Below are 15,987 nucleotides of genomic sequence, written 5' to 3'. Positions count from 1 at the left end.
TACAATTAGTAATTTAATTTGGTCAAATTCGAATTACAATACAATCACCGTTATTTATTAACAGCGTCGTTGATTTAAGACTGATTCTGGTCCGAGTTCATTTGTGAGGGACCAAATAATCAAAAAGATAATGTTCATGACCAAATTCGTAAAATGATCATATGTTTGGGACCTCATTTGGCTTTACTCTAAAATAAATTAAAGATACTCTTTACTTGTTATTCGCGTCCTGCATCCCATCGAAAATGACTCACTTTCTTTTTTAGTTCGTCCCAACTAAGATAACTTACTACTAAAAATAAAAATATTTTTAACTCTACTTTATCACCTTGTCGTACTTTATTTTGTTTTCAAATTTGAGCTTACTTTGTATTTAGGTTCTTTGTGAATAAGAGTGCATACACGTTGTTTTCAGAGGACTATTAAAGTCAATTTATCCGAATATTGAGTGGTTCTTATTGATAAAGTTTGGAGATGTCGAGCTAACGACATTTAACAAAAGCATTTCTCTACGCCACTTAGCCTTCACTTTTGTTATGGTGAATCCATGACCTTAGCCATTCAAATGAGCTTGGTACATCTGGATTAACAAAGAGTTGTTGGCTCATAACTGTTTTTGGTTATTGTAGTTAGGGTCAGTAGGAAGTCTTTTGATGTAGCTCGAAAGTTTATTTAGAACAGTTACTGATCATAGAGTAACACAGTAATCTGGTAATAACAGACTAAAAATAGAGAATGTCAATTTTGCCTTTTAGCATTTTATATGTTCCAATTTTATTAAAATGGCTGCCACATGACAGCTTGATAATCACACGATCTTCAGATCTAACGATTTAAAATGGTGGTATGGTGTTACAATAAAAAGAGTTGTCATATTAATACATCCCAAATTAGTTATGTTCCAATGTAAAATGAACGCATGATATGTTTCTATGCAAAGATGAACGAAAAAAAGTTTTGGTCTTACAATTTAAGTGCGTTTGTTAGCTTCGGTTTCATAAAATATACTCCTTTTGTTAATAAGAATATGTATTTTTTTATTTTTAGTCTGTCCCACAAGAGTATGTACTTTTTAATTCTCGAAACTTTTTCACTTTATTTACTTTCTTTCTATTTCTCTCTTACTCTATTAATTGTGCATTAAAACTGGTCCCAACCAAAATCGCATACTTTTATGGACAAAGGAAGTACCATTTGTCCATAATTAATAGATCCATTAAAAATTACTCTTCCCGTCCCTCTTTATGTGTCTCAATTTTCTATTTTAGTTCGTCCCTTATTAATTGTCTTTTACTACCTTTGGTAATCAACACTGCATTTTAGCAACTCAATTCAACTCACATTTTATTAAGTATGCCCCCGTCCCATGTTAATTGAGTCATTTTTTCTATTTTGGAAAGTTCCAAGATAATTGAGTCAATTCTACTTTTGGTAAAAGTAACTCCATCTTTTACTTTACTATCTCTTCATTTCTTCTACTTTATTCACCATCCATTTAACACATTATTCTTAAATTCCGTGTCGAAAAAATGCCTCAATTAACAAGAAACGGAGGAAATATAAAAATAATACTATATAAAAATTGGATCGGCATACTATTAACTTTTTCAATCCACTTTCTTTTACTCTTTTTAAAAAAAAAATTATGCCAGATCAAAGTGAAACACATACCGAAGAATGGACGGAGTAATAGTTAAAGATGTTTCGACGATATTAATAATCATTCAAAAAAGATAAACTGTACTTAGATTTTCGAAAGAATTAATTAATCAAAATATTTAATTAGATAATTAGCTTATTAATATGGTCCCAATGCAATTGAACATTAAATTTTAACAAATATGTTAATTATGGCTCAAACATTTTATTTGTGTATAAGATAAATTTTAATTTTTTACACGCAGAAGATCAAATTTAGAATATTAGTTTTTTAGAATTTAATGTGAATAATTTCGAATTTAAGATACAAAAAATGTTTAAAGTGGGCCGTGAAGAGAGGCTTGTATTAATCCAACGACAGGTCAAAAAACAAAAGCACAGGATAAGAAGAATGAGTTAGGGAGGGTTTTAGGTTTCACAGTTGTTCTTCTTGTTCATCTTCACACTTTCCCCAAATTCAGAGAAATTAGTATGGAATTAAGTGTTCCTCACCACGAGTTTTGCTCGTTTCGGAGTATCAGACACCATAAAGATAAGGTATTCGGGTGTTGCAAGTTGATATTTCCGGTGAAGAAGCAGGGGCGGTGGGTGTTAGCCGTCTCCGCCGCAGACACTTGCTGCAACATAGGCAAATTAAACGCGGAGAGAAGCAATAGCTTTGAGGAATTCGAGAACAACAACTATCTCCGGAGGCTGGTGAGAAACGGAGAGCTGGAGCAAGGGTTTAAGCATCTGGAGAAGATGGTTTCCCAGGGCGACATCCCGGACATAATCCCGTGCACGAGTTTGATCCGAGGCTTTTGCAGGGGCGGCAAGACGAAGAAGGCCACGAGGGTTTTGGACATCCTGGAGCAGTCCGGAGCCGTGCCGGATGTCATTACCTACAATGTGTTGATCAGCGGCTATTGCAAGTCGGGGGAGATTAACAGCGCTTTGAAGGTCCTCGAACGGATGAGTGTCGCCCCCGATGTCGTCACCTACAACACCATTCTCCGCAGCCTCTGCGACAGTGGCAAGCTGCAGCAAGCCATGGAGGTTCTTGATCAGCAGCTGCGCAAGGAGTGCTACCCGGACGTCATAACCTACACCATCCTCATCGAGGCCACCTGCAAGGAGAGCGGTGTCGCGAAGGCCATGAAGCTCCTGGATGAAATGAGGACCAGAGGATGCAAGCCGGATGTGGTCACCTTTAACGTGCTCATCAATGGGATTTGCAAGGAGGGGAGGCTTGAGGAGGCCATCGATTTCTTGAATAACATGCCTAGCTACGGCTGCCAGCCCAATGTCATCACGCATAACATTATTCTTCGCAGTATGTGCAGCGCGGGGAGGTGGATGGATGCTGAGAAGCTGCTTGGGGAGATGCTGAGGAAAGGGTGTGCTCCTAGCGTTGTCACGTTTAACATCTTGATTAATTTCTTGTGTAGGAAGGGGCATTTGGGGCGAGCGATTGATATGTTGGAGAAGATGCCTAAATATGGGTGTGTTCCTAATTCGTTGAGCTATAATCCGTTGCTACATGGATTCTGTAAGGAGAAGAAGATGGAGAGGGCGATTGAGTATCTAGAGATAATGGTTTCCCGTGGATGTTACCCGGATATTGTCACATACAATACTCTGCTGACTGCTCTGTGCAAGGATGGGAAGGTTGATGTTGCAGTGGAGATACTTAATCAGCTGAGTAGTAAAGGCTGCTCGCCCGTTCTGATCACGTACAACACTGTGATAGACGGGCTTGCCAAAATGGGGAAGACTGAGCGCGCAATGCAGTTGTTGTGTGAGATGAGGGAGAGAGGTCTGAAACCGGATATAATCACCTACTCTTCGCTTGTGGGAGGGCTAAGCAGAGAAGGGGAGGTTGAGAAAGCAATTAGCTTTTTTAAAGAATTGCAAGGTTTGGGTATCAGACCAAATGCAGTCACCTACAACTCCATCATGCTCGGCCTTTGCAAGGCACGACAAACAGATCGTGCAATTGACTTCCTGGTGCATATGGTTTCAAAGGGCTGCAAGCCTACTGAATCTACTTACACAATTTTGATCGAAGGTATAGCGTATCAAGGTCTCACTAACGAGGCTTTGGAGTTGCTGAACGAGCTTTCCTCAAGAGGGGCTATCAAGAAAACTTCTGCTCAGCAGGTGGTGGTCAACTTCTAGCCTAAATCGATGCTATTTTGTGTCTTGAAGTTGTATATCTTATGAAATAGTGGTGATAAAAAGGCTCGAGCGGTTTTGAAGTTGATTACATTCTTTGATTATTTGTTGCTCAAGCTCAACTCCGTTTGTGCTATCCATTGATAAAATTGGTTTCATGAAGGGATGTTGTGGAACGTGCCTGAAATGCTAATGTATCTCAATGGGTTAAAAATGCCAAAAGGGTTAAAAAAACAAGGTCAAAATCCAAATCTTTAGGAGAAGTTACCGTCAAAGCCAAACTCAGCAGCGATAATTATCCTCTATGGTCCAATCTCATGGATAGAGCAATTGAGGGAAATGAGTTGACATCTCACATTTTTTGGAGTTTCAGCAAACCCTCAATTACTGTTAGATCTCAGTGCCAATATGTGTTTCTGATGAATTAGCTGGGTTTTTTTATGTATGGACAATTCCATGAAACATAAACCATTTTATTCTTGAACAGGAAAGAAAGAAAGCATAAAAAACGATCCTTTCTTAGCAGCAGATTTTCTCGGACCATATGCGGCCGGCAGCCTATAGTTCGACGATGGCAGCTCCGCTCGATGGCTTAGATGCAAAAATGTAGAGGCCAAGATCGGTCTTCTTAATCACCCCTTTATCAATTCTTGACTGGAAATATTGTTCCTGCAACACACAACTCGACATTGATATTCAATATTTCACATTTTAATGGCAATTGAATGGGACATCAACAACACTAACCTTCAAGTTGAGGATAAACTGTGGGACGATATTCTCCTTAACCAGAGCAACGGCACAGCCTCCCCATCCAGCTCCGGTCAGCCTCGCCCCGAGGGCACCATTGTCACGGCTAATCTTGACGAGCTCTTCCAATTCGGGGCAGCTATTTTACAGATGGTCATGTGACAGAAAATCAACAAACCAAATGACTAAAATGATCTTCATTCTTTTGGTTTCATAAGAAGTTGTAGAGTCATACCTGCACTCATACAAGACACTGCAACTGTAGTGGCTGTCGTTCATAAGGTCTCCGAGTTTCTTAAGCATGTCTTCCTCACTGCAAGAGAAACTTAAAAGTTTTAATTGTTTAATGTACAATAACTATACATATATATGACATAACAATCTATCCAGACAAGTCACCTTAAGTTTGATGACACGGTATCTTTGAAAGCATACACACGTTTAGCCTCTGAGTACACGTGAGCAGCTCGCTGATAATTATTTTAAGAAGATATTTAAAGGTCACAAAATAGCATTTTATTCTGTAAGATCAATAGATAATATATGAAAGTCAATTAATATTTTGCATTAAATGAAGAACCAGAAAATGCAAAGTCACCTGGTGTAACTTGAAGTGTTTGGCAGCTCTCAGCACATCCAACGAAGAAGGAGAAGTGGCAAAAACATCTACCAGCTTTTCACTGATGATTTCCTCAATATCTTCGGCGCTGTATGGTTCTTCCTTCAAGTATTCCTGTAGATGTGGCCGGTGTGCTTACAGAACATATATATGCACATTTTAACTTATTCCCAACATCAGTAATAAGTATAACTAGTAATCTGTAGAACACATGTACAAACACAGTTCTAGTTCAAGAGAATATATATGGGTACCTTGACAGCAAGAACTGGATCAGACGATCCATGTGTACCAGCAAAAGATACACACAATCCTTCAACATCTGAAAGTGTCTTCACTTTGGAAACTGCTTCTTCTGCTTTCATGCCGAGTTTTATGCCTAGCACTATCTGTATAGCCCGAACAAAGAGAAAAGACTGTGAGGCTCAAATAAACATAATGCATATAAGAGGGGGCAGAAACAAATGTATGAAAAACTCACAGAAGCCAAACGACATTCAACAACTCTGTTGTTGTAATTAGTTGCGGCAGTAACTGCTTTCTGAGACTCAGCTAGTGAATGTGCTATGACAAAAGTCCCACCCGCAGGGAGTTGCACCTCAGTAGCTCGAATAGGGTTGAAGTCAATGAGTGCTGCAAATCCAGATTGAGCCATCACAGATATGGCCTGTCAAAGGAATGAATTAAGGTGATGGACTAGACTTCATATAAAAGTAATAAAAGGTATTTTGGCATTTCAAGTGTAAGAAATAAAAATGATCAAATTCATTAGCGTTCCCACACACATATAATGATTTAGCTGAGAAATATGGTAGATTGATTACCTGGTCCATTCCACCAGATTGTGTTCCTATGTGTCTTTCACATTCGCATGTAAGTTGAGCAAGTTCTTTCTGGAATGGGAAATTCGAAAAACGAAGGAGTTACAGATAAAGTGAAAAGACAAGGATTTCCTTTGTGGAATCAATTATCTGTATCAAAGAGTGATTTGGAATGCTAACTGGATAGGCTGCTAATGTAAATACTACGAAGTATAAAATAATATTTATCTGAATTTACAAATGCTGCATTTATATGCACACACCTTAGGCAAGCTTGCTCCTAATACTGCCATTATGCCAATAGTAGACGAGCAAACAAAAGCAGCAGAGCTCGATAAACCAGAACCTACATGAAAGTAAAACACAACTCAGCGGTTAAGCAATAGCGTGAATAAGTCCCTCACTTATCCAGTGAAATACAAATGTCAATAGACTGGACAAATATACCTGTTGGAACAATTCCATCAACAACAACCTCAAGACCAACTGCTTCACCGACATCTATGCCCTTTGCTTTGGCATACTCATAGAAACCTTTGTACCTAAAATGGAACAGAAAATAACTGAGATGTCAAACATTCAAAGTGAATCATCAAAATCTCCTGAAACTTCCCTAACATCATATATATTATACCAAGCATGATTGAATTATTAAAATCAACTCAAAAGAAAAGGCAAGTGATAAAAGACACCATACCCACAAATAAAATAGTGACCCCATCTGTGATTCTTCAAATCAATTTCCTGAAAAGAAAATTAAACTCTCCTTAACAAGCTACATAGATCATGAGAGTGAAAACGGAATGCATCAGTTAGTCTGAAAGAGCAGATATTCTTCTTTTGATATCCAATGTGGCAGATTACAAAATTAGTCCAGTCATAGTTTTAAATAGTACTGTTCAACTAACTTGTAAGCCATCATTCATATGAAGAAAACAAACAACCATTAAACAATCTCTCATTTGAAAACAATTAAAATGCCTGCACTTACTCCCAGTTAAAGTTCACTGATAATGTACATGAACAACAATAAAGCGTATAATCAAATACTAGTTAAAGTTTGTTTTTGTTTTCCACCAAAAACAATAAAGTGATACCTGATGAGGATCAGCAGGGTAAGTGCAGAGAGAATACTTGTGACTGTTGACATTAGCAATCTTCAGCACCTTGTCTCCCTCCACTTTCCGAATTGCTACAATAGTGTCTTGCCTGATCGCCATAGGCAACACAGAGTAACCTTCATAGTCTATGTGCTCCCCAATCAAATTCACCCTTCCTGCACACAAAAATTCAGATATCCAACAAAACAACAACTTTGATAAGTAGAGCAAACAATACCAGGAGATCGGGCATAGATATCAGGGACTTGGCCGAAAATCTCCACGAATTTGGATTTCAATGTGTTGAATCGGAGCTCCGCTTCTTCGAGCTGCGACCCGGTTCCGTAAACGGGCTCAAGAGACTTGTAAACGGGCACCGGAAGGTCATCGTGTCTCGCCATTCAAAAAAAAAAAAAACTTTTGTTTCTCCGCTTTACTTCTTAGTGAGTAGACTAGAGAGGTGATGAATTCAGTGAAATTTGGAATTTTGTGGAGTGTGGACGACAAATCAAAATCCTTCTCAATTTTTAAAAAAAGTTTGATCAACTTTTAGTAGTTGGATTCAGGGTCCAAGAAATATTCTGGTTGATGTCAAGTTGTTGACTTTGAGCATATCCATTAAATATTGTGGTTTGTTAGATTATCCACTCAAATTTCATTGTGGGGTCATTTTATCAATTTATATTTGAAATCTTTTAAATCATATAAACAATACTTAGCGAGTGACTTAAATCCGATTTCAATGTTAGGTCCATTTATCTTTTTTAATAGAGACGAAGGGGTGCGTTACGGTGATACCACTCTTAAAGTGACAATGTGATAATAAGAACTCCCTCCGTCCTTTAAAATTTATCATTATTTGATCTGACACGAGTTTTAAGAAATGTAATAGAAAATGAGTTGAAAAAGTTAGTAGTATGTGGGTCCTATTTTTATATATTAGTTTTAAAATAAAATGCGAGTGAGAATAAGTTATTGGAATGTGGGGTCCATTATAAAAAATGATAAAAGTGAAAGGTGACAAATTTTTAGAGACGGATAGAAAAGGAAATAGGTGACAAATTTTCAGGGACAAAGAGAGTAACATACAATATGAAATACATATGCAAGCAATATGTGATACACACGCAAGTAATCTGGCATATGGTTCAAAGCAGTATGAGATACAAAATCAAAGCACTATGGTGACGCCATAGTCAAAATGACAATCTAGGCAAGTATTATGTGATACATAGGCAAGCAACTTTGCGTATGGTTTCAAGCAATCTGCGATACGAAATCAACGATAATCAAGCAATCTACGATACATGGGCAAACAAGTCTGCCACGTGGCTGACTAATAAGGTTGAATCTGTTCCTAAATCTAACGGTTGTCCTTGGTGGTACAGTGTCATCTTAAATGGTGTTGCCATTTTAACACAAACCTAGAGAAATATTTTTTCCCCATCGCAATTTTAAAAATAATACTCCCTCCGTCCCGCTTTAGGAGTCCCGGTTGATCAATTTTGGGCGTCCCGTTTTAGGAGTTCCGGTTGAGATAAATTAATATAAAATGCCTACAAAGTGGTAAAAGTGGGTCCCAACATTCACTACAACTAATTAAAAAGTGTTAAAAGTGGGTCACAACATCCACTACAACATTTATTTATTGGACACTCAATTAAAAGTGGGTCCCAACATCCACTACAATATTTATTTATTACACACACAAACACTTTTTTCTTAAAACATGTGCTCAACTCAACCGGGACTCCTAAAACGGGACGGAGGGAGTACATTGCTGAACCAACTTACCAAATGGGCCGAGGCTGGACCTAGTCTGATAAAAAAAATCTCATTCATCCACAACCCGCCTCATTCGTGAGCCAGGGCTGATCATGGCCTCAACTAACTGTGCCTAGACTGGGCCAAGTCGGCCCGACCCCCTTGATAACTACTCTAGAATGAACTTTCACATGAGAAATAATAAAACGACAACCATTCATCTTAATTACTCCCTACGTCCACAAAAAATAGATAAGTTTTACTATTTTGGATCGTCCACTAAAATTAGACTAATTCTAAAAATGAGAAAAGTTTTAAACCAACACTAATTATACACATCATTCGAAATGTGGACTCTACAATACAGTAACACTACTTCCACTATATTTTTTCCCTCTCTCTCTTACTCTACCAATTATGCATACTATATTTTTCCTCCTTCTCTCTTACTCTACCAATTATGCATTAAAACTCACATTATTCGTAACTTTGTCTATTTTTTTTGGATGGAGAGAAGTACGTCGTAAGATATGTAAAACCAAGGTTCAGAAACAAAGGAAAAAACGCTTATATTTGAGTAGCTATATTATATCAAGGCATATATACATATAAGGGTGTGATTGGTTGTGTGATAGTGTTTTCATAGGTTTACATTTTTGGTAGTTTTTCATAAGTTTGGAGATAGTACTATTCATATATTCCAGTGTTTGGTAGCATTTTTGAGAATTCAAAAATTGTATACACCTATGTTTGGTAGCTAATATGAGATATATTCCCACGTGATGATAATTGTTGTGCTGACAATAATACCCTTACTTTTGGGACATGAAATTACCATCCACTCTTCTTCATTCTTCCTGCCAAAAAATTGGCGGCTAAGTTCCGTTGAGTTTGGCGCCATCATCCACTCATGCATCCTCTATATAATCATGTGACTGGAATCCCACAACTCACTCCAAATCTATATCTACTTCTTCGCAATCGGATTTAGGTAAGATGTCCGGAAACGGCAAGGGAAAACGCATATACGAGGGCAACCCATCGGGTATCGGTTTTTCTTTGCCCTCATCGCAATCTCTACTCTTGCTTCGTTCATATGCCTTGAGTCCATGTATTAAAGAGTTGTTTTGTAGGTGTTGCAAAAGGTGGAAATCTGGAAAAGGTTAAGGGCGACCGAACACGACGTAGTTGGACCAAACGCGAGGAGGAGGTCCTTGTTATCGCGCTGCACGATCTTGTGGCTGGCGGGTGGAAAGCTGATAATGGTTTTCGGCCCGGCTACGCCACAAGGGTGTATCAGGTCATGAGACGTGAGATCCCAGACACTCAGCTGAAGGTGTCTCCGCACATCAATTCAAAAATCGGTACATGGAAGCGCGAATATGGAATTCTGTCCAACATCCTTGATCGCAGCGGTGTCGGCTTCAACTCTAACAACGACTTCAAGATTGAGTGCAACGACGAGCAGTGGGCCCAGATTGTTAAGGTGTGTAATACCATATTCGCTATACATATATATTTTTGAGTTCAAGTGTATTTGTTTGTTGTATAAACTTTGAAACGAGGGTTTTTCCCATATTTTAGGCGGACATCAACGCGAAGACTATGCGCAACAAGTCGTGGCCATATTTGGAGGATTGGAAGTCTATCTTCGGGAAGGATAGGGGTAATGGTGTGCGTGCTGAGGATGTGAGCCATGCTGATGACATACTCCATGAGAATGATGTATCTGTTGTAGAGGAGCCACAACCTAATATGACTCCATACACCCTAAATGAGTTCTTCACAGATGAACAAATCGAGGAAGCACTCAACTTTGAGACTACTACGGAGGTGTTGTTGGGTGACGGTGACGAGCCACAGAACGTGAAGACGCCCTCCGCTGTCAAGAAGAAAGGCCGCAAAAGGAAGGCAGAGGAGGTGTTGGAGTCGATGTTAGATGTGATGACCAAGATACACGATGATACTAGCGATCGTCTTCAGACGTTATCGTCCCGCATCGGCTACGACTTTGATTTGAGCGCAAAACGAGTTGAGATCAGCAAAATGCTTGATGAGATCCCTCTTCTCCCAAAGAAGCACAGATTCCTTGCGTTGGACATCCTTGTGAAGGAGCCCGAACGCTTGGATCTGTTCACCGGGTTCTCCTTGACGGACAAGCATGACTACATCCTCCATATCTTGGAGGAGAAGCATGGGATATGAAGATTGAGGCATAGGTGTGTGTGTAAGACCCCCTGTTTTTTGCATGCTCGTTGGGGTAATATATTATGTGTGGTGCAAGTTTGTGAAGCAACCAATTTTCAAATATGGTTGATGAAGTAGTAGGTGTCATGGCATCTTATTATCTGTGTTGGTACGCATCTATTTTGTAGGGTATTATGCATTGACTTTTGAAGATTATTCCATTTGTCATCGGTGGTTGTATTCAATGGGGGGAACTAAATGCTTTTTGTAGCCCATATTTTAAGCTTCTGATACTGTGTTTTGATTGTGACAATGCTTCCTCATTTATATCCAAATATAGGTAGATATGCATCATAAATGTCCAACCATATTTGGGCAAGAAATCCTCACATGGATTCGCATTTAAATTCAGGGGATAATCGTTCCACTGAAGCTAAGCAATTTATACAGCAATTAACTTCATTATGAGTGGCTGGTTATACATCAAATCGATCAAGATCCCCAAATCCCACTCTGCCATGAATTAAATTACATGAGGTGATTGCTAAAATTGTAATTTGCATACATGTATATACAAGCAATGTTGATGCTTGGTAGTTGCCACCATCACTTATATCTCTTACTCTCTCAACACTTAGTTTGATAGTGACTAAAACCAAACTAATTAAGGAACCCAACTACCTCATACTCTTCATTGAATGAAATTTGATGGTGGTGTATTATTTAAAGGATTGTTCATGAGGAGCAACACTCACCCGTTCTAAAAAACACCAACCTTTTAAGTTAGAAAAAAACTTTCTGCTAAAGGCTTCCACAATGGCCGGCCAAGGACCTTTTCCCCAAATGAAGTTAGTTTGTTGTACTTATGTGTTTCTATTTTTAGTACATTTTAAAAGTCCATGCATCCTGTTTTGAGGTGGGTATTTCATGCAATTTTTTACACTGATATTGCAGTGGCTTGTATGGTGTGATGCCACCTCCACCACCGTTTGTGTTGGCGTACAACCCATCTCTGCACCGTTCGCGTGTGGTTAGCACTTTCTAATTTGGTTTTCCCCCTGTAAAATCAAAATAATATCTCCTTTAACTTGTTGTTTTTTGTTTCACACAGCCGTTACCGCCGACTTGGGTATCTGTGTATGGGGTCATCCTCCCCATATTCTGCAGGATGTGCCTCCCCAACCAAGCCCAATGGTTTGTTGATCTTTGCCTCGACGGATCAGTTTGGTGCTTCGGACGGGGGTGGGATTTTTTCGCTATACATGCTGGGTTTGAACTTGGCGATCTACTGATGTTCGCATATCAGTGTGACGGCTTGTTCATTGTGAGCCGACTGGATGTCCCACCTCCATTTCCGTTTTTAGACGAACATGGTAATGTATCGAGTAGTTTGTGTTGACATATATCATAACCCACACCCTAACTTTTTGACCACACTATTAACTCGGTCCCTATTTTGTTGATTGTAGTCGTTGCGCTGGAAGAAGTGCCAAGGATTGAGGCTCTACCGGACTTTGAAAACCTCTTCAATGAGTTGGAAGGTGTCGTCGCCGCCATAGGGCTTTAGGAGGTGCCTCAAGCTAATGGTGACATGGTGGTGCCTCACGCTAATGGTGACATGGAGGTGCCTCAAGGTAATGTGGTTGAGGATGTGCAACAAGCTAATGGAGATTGAGGGTGAGAGGACTTGTGTAGTATGTTAATGGTGCATGTGAACCTAATGGCCCGTTTGGGTGTGTAATGTTTGTGTGAATGGTTTAGTGGTACTATGTGTAGTAAGGTTTTAGTGGAAGTAAGTTGTGGCAGTGTGTAATGTTTGTGTGAATGGTGTAGTGGTTCTATGTGTATTAAGCTTTTAGTGGAAGTAAGTTGTGGCAATAGGACTTAAGTGGAAGTATGCCTTTTGGTAATGATATATGTATTTTATTACTCCCTCCTTGGTCTACTTCTTCTTCTTCGTCCAATGAGCTTTTATGGCAACAAATTTGAGTTCAAGATTCTAAATTTCTGTAAATTGCATCATATTTGAGTCCAAGATTCTTCATTTGTAGGACTTGCAGCAAAATTTAGTTCAACATTCTCAATCTCTGTAAACTTGAGTCCAAGATTCTTCATTTCTAGGAGTTGCAGCAAATTTGAGTTCAAGATTCTAAATTTCTGTAAATTGCATCATATTTGAGTCCAAGATTCTTCATTTCTAGGACTTGCAGCAAATTTGACATCCAAAAGGAGATGGAAAGGCGTTGGAGATGCTCTCCTATGGCTATATTTGAGTTGAGGGCCTTTTTTTATTATTTAATGTTGGAATTTTATTTGGTTTCTTGAATGATGAGGTGATTCATTAGTTTTTATAGTTTGTCAATATTTTGTTATTATAGATTCTTTATCTTATCACAATAATTGGATCGAAGATGATTGTACTTGTTAAAATATGACACACCCATTGTTTCTATCTTTTCATAATTTTATTTCTTTTAGGCCATTTTTCTATATTTTTTAAAATATTATATATTTTAAATAGTATTTGCACAAACCCATATCAACAAATCAGCGAGAAGGTTATAATGATTACAACAAAGACATTCCCTTCAAAATCAATTAAACAAAGGCATTCCCTTCAAAATCAAGTCTTCAAAAAGCTGATGATTTCAGACTGTCAAGCATCAAGTCGATAATAATACATACTCCCAACAGAATTCGAAATAGGTAGACATTGTTCAGTGATAAAATTGCATAATACATATAACTTCAACCTCACGTTGATATCCTTATTGATTCTGCCACATGTAGTCGGCAAGGTCTTGACGCATTTGGTTCCACCCCGGCGTTGATTCGACTGTGTCAACATACTCGACATCATTTTGGTCATCACCGTCAGCCCGCTGTCCCCCATCACCTTCAAGTGCGGCGTCGTCCAATTCTTGCTCCACTGGATCTGCTTGCATCTCTCCTCTAATGTAATTGTGCAATAGGAAACAAGTCATAATGAGTCGGGTTTGGGTCTCAATAGGATAGAAGCTTGCGCTACGTAGGATACCCCACCGCATCTTCAACACAGCAAATGCACGCTCTATTATGTTCCGAGCCATTGTATGGCGCATGTTGAATAGTTCTCTTGGACTGGTCGGCCTTTGATTTTGGGGGCCCCACTCTTTCAGATGGTACCGAACTCCTTTGAAAGGCGTTAGGAAGCCTTCGCTGTTCGCATATCCGTTGTCACACAAGTAATACGTTCCTGCCATATCCAAATAATGAATGAAACAACATAACCAAATTTTGGAACATATAGCTTGGTTGTGCTTACCTCTTCGGACTTTGAGACCGTTGGGCCGAGTCACAGCGTCGCGAAGAACCCTCGAGTCAGCAACAGACCCCTCCCATCCAGGTAGAATGTACACGAACCTTAGGAATCGGTCACAAACTGCTAGTGTATTTGTTGCAATCTGGCCTTTGCGCGACCGGTAGCGAGGTGTATCAGCGATGCTAACACGTACGTTTATGTACGTCCCATCTAGTGCACCAAGGCACCCCTGTAGTGGAAATTCAATCAATAAATTGATCCACGCAACGCAACATAGTTAATTCAATATATACCGTTCACCTTAAACCATTTCCATCGTGGGTCCTCACATGTATCGTCAACCGGTGTGGGCTGAACGAATAGGATACTGTGAAGATGGATAACTGCTCGCATCACCTTGTGCACATAATGGCTGACGGTATGCCCGGATCTAATGAAATTGAATCCAACAATTCGAGTTTTGTTATGGTGGGCTAGAGTACTTAGAAACATTGCAACCTGCTCCTCCACTCAGACGTATCTTTGATTAACCAAACCGCACCTGTCGCGTAGAATCCGACATAAACGCCCAAATGCATTGCGATCCATTCGGAGGTTGCTGATGCAGTCTCTATCAGTTAGACCAAACAGTCTATCCATGTGTCTAACTTGAGCAGGAAGCTTTGATGACATGCTGTATGTGATAGCTGCAAGTTCATCATTTCCAATATTCGACGAGGTAATAATTGTCCGGACCATGTTCAAAATTGTGACCAGGTCTTGTTGCTGTGTCCTCACAATGTCCTCAATCATGATTACAACTGTCTCCGCCTCCTTCATCTTCCGTTGTCTTTCGTTAACCATCCTACACAAAGTGGGAAAATAATCACAGCAAAGAGTTCTCAAAATAAACCCATAAAATCACGAAGAAATCTCAAAAATGACAGACACAATTCTACAACTTTACAATCTGAGCAATTCTTGCAAAAATCTAATAACACACAACAAAATTCCATTATAATCACTACTTCAAGGATGCAGAAGAAAATTCAAGGTATTGAATTTGGGGAAAAATTTCGCATGCAAGGATGCAGAAGAAACTGTCGCGAAAAGTTGAAATCGCGACCGACAATCACCAACAGACTCACAAGCAAAAGTGTACAATATTACAATTTGACCAATTTTTGCAAAAATAACAGAAAAAACCCACAAAATTCTATTATAAACACTACTTCAAACATACACCCTCATTATCATAATTCAAATCGAAGCACATGACCGCCGACAAGGCTAATGACACAAAAAATTCCAAATCTGAAGTTGGGGGAAACTTTCGAACTCAAACATACCTGACTCGAAAAGTTGAAATCGCTGCCTGCAATGCGTCTTCTTCGTGTCGCGGAGATGCTTGAAGATGTGGGGTTGCAGTTGGAGAAGTAGGGTGTTGCAGTTGGAGAGGTTTGAGGGCAAATTTGGGAGAAAACGTCAATTAGGGATTTCTGAGGAAGAGAGATAACTTTATACCACCAAATTCTGCCGACAAGAATTTGCCATAAACACCGATAGTTATCTCCACTTCTATGAAACCCGGAAATTTTATACCGGGTCACCCGTTAGTTTTCATAGCTACCAAATATAGGAAAAGGACCTCAA

At 39.3% G+C, this 15,987-nt stretch overlaps 4 protein-coding genes across 5 annotated transcripts; 2 read left to right on the top strand and 2 right to left on the bottom strand.

Moving 5' to 3' along the window:
• Nucleotides 1-2,022: 2,022 nt before the first annotated feature.
• Nucleotides 2,023-3,975, top strand: LOC125200843 (pentatricopeptide repeat-containing protein At1g09900-like). Its single transcript, XM_048098642.1, has one exon. It carries the CDS (start codon nucleotides 2,131-2,133, stop codon nucleotides 3,814-3,816), a length of 1,686 nt encoding a protein of 561 aa, XP_047954599.1. The 5' UTR covers nucleotides 2,023-2,130; the 3' UTR covers nucleotides 3,817-3,975.
• Nucleotides 3,976-4,210: 235 nt separating this feature from the next.
• Nucleotides 4,211-7,652, bottom strand: LOC125200845 (galactokinase-like). The gene is made up of 13 exons (XM_048098643.1): nucleotides 7,342-7,652; nucleotides 7,101-7,279; nucleotides 6,701-6,747; nucleotides 6,451-6,545; nucleotides 6,267-6,349; nucleotides 6,007-6,075; nucleotides 5,664-5,849; nucleotides 5,437-5,571; nucleotides 5,162-5,296; nucleotides 4,963-5,033; nucleotides 4,799-4,876; nucleotides 4,561-4,702; nucleotides 4,211-4,482 (listed from the first exon to the last, which is right to left on the bottom strand). Exons 1-13 carry the CDS (start codon nucleotides 7,502-7,504, stop codon nucleotides 4,372-4,374), a joined length of 1,494 nt encoding a protein of 497 aa, XP_047954600.1. The 5' UTR covers nucleotides 7,505-7,652; the 3' UTR covers nucleotides 4,211-4,371.
• A 4,179-nt stretch (nucleotides 7,653-11,831) lies between these two features.
• On the top strand, nucleotides 11,832-12,621 carry LOC125186629. Its single transcript, XM_048083038.1, has 4 exons — nucleotides 11,832-11,902; nucleotides 12,009-12,084; nucleotides 12,166-12,427; nucleotides 12,524-12,621. Exons 1-4 carry the CDS (start codon nucleotides 11,871-11,873, stop codon nucleotides 12,619-12,621), a joined length of 468 nt encoding a protein of 155 aa, XP_047938995.1. The 5' UTR covers nucleotides 11,832-11,870.
• Nucleotides 12,622-13,670: 1,049 nt separating this feature from the next.
• On the bottom strand, nucleotides 13,671-15,900 carry LOC125202471. 2 transcript variants are annotated; one of them, XM_048100872.1, is made up of 5 exons: nucleotides 14,897-15,900; nucleotides 14,656-14,785; nucleotides 14,359-14,584; nucleotides 14,097-14,289; nucleotides 13,671-14,006 (listed from the first exon to the last, which is right to left on the bottom strand). In XM_048100872.1, exons 1-5 carry the CDS (start codon nucleotides 15,196-15,198, stop codon nucleotides 13,823-13,825), a joined length of 1,035 nt encoding a protein of 344 aa, XP_047956829.1. In that variant the 5' UTR covers nucleotides 15,199-15,900; the 3' UTR covers nucleotides 13,671-13,822. The 2 variants fall into 2 exon arrangements, with proteins under 2 accessions (XP_047956829.1, XP_047956828.1); XM_048100871.1 differs by having other exon boundaries at nucleotides 13,671-14,289; nucleotides 14,897-15,199; nucleotides 15,684-15,892.
• Nucleotides 15,901-15,987: the final 87 nt, after the last annotated feature.

The sequence above is a fragment of the Salvia hispanica genome, chromosome 1 (genome assembly GCF_023119035.1).
Source record: "Salvia hispanica cultivar TCC Black 2014 chromosome 1, UniMelb_Shisp_WGS_1.0, whole genome shotgun sequence".
Lineage (NCBI taxonomy): Eukaryota > Viridiplantae > Streptophyta > Magnoliopsida > Lamiales > Lamiaceae > Salvia > Salvia hispanica.
This window is presented reverse-complemented; position numbering and strand designations above follow the sequence as displayed.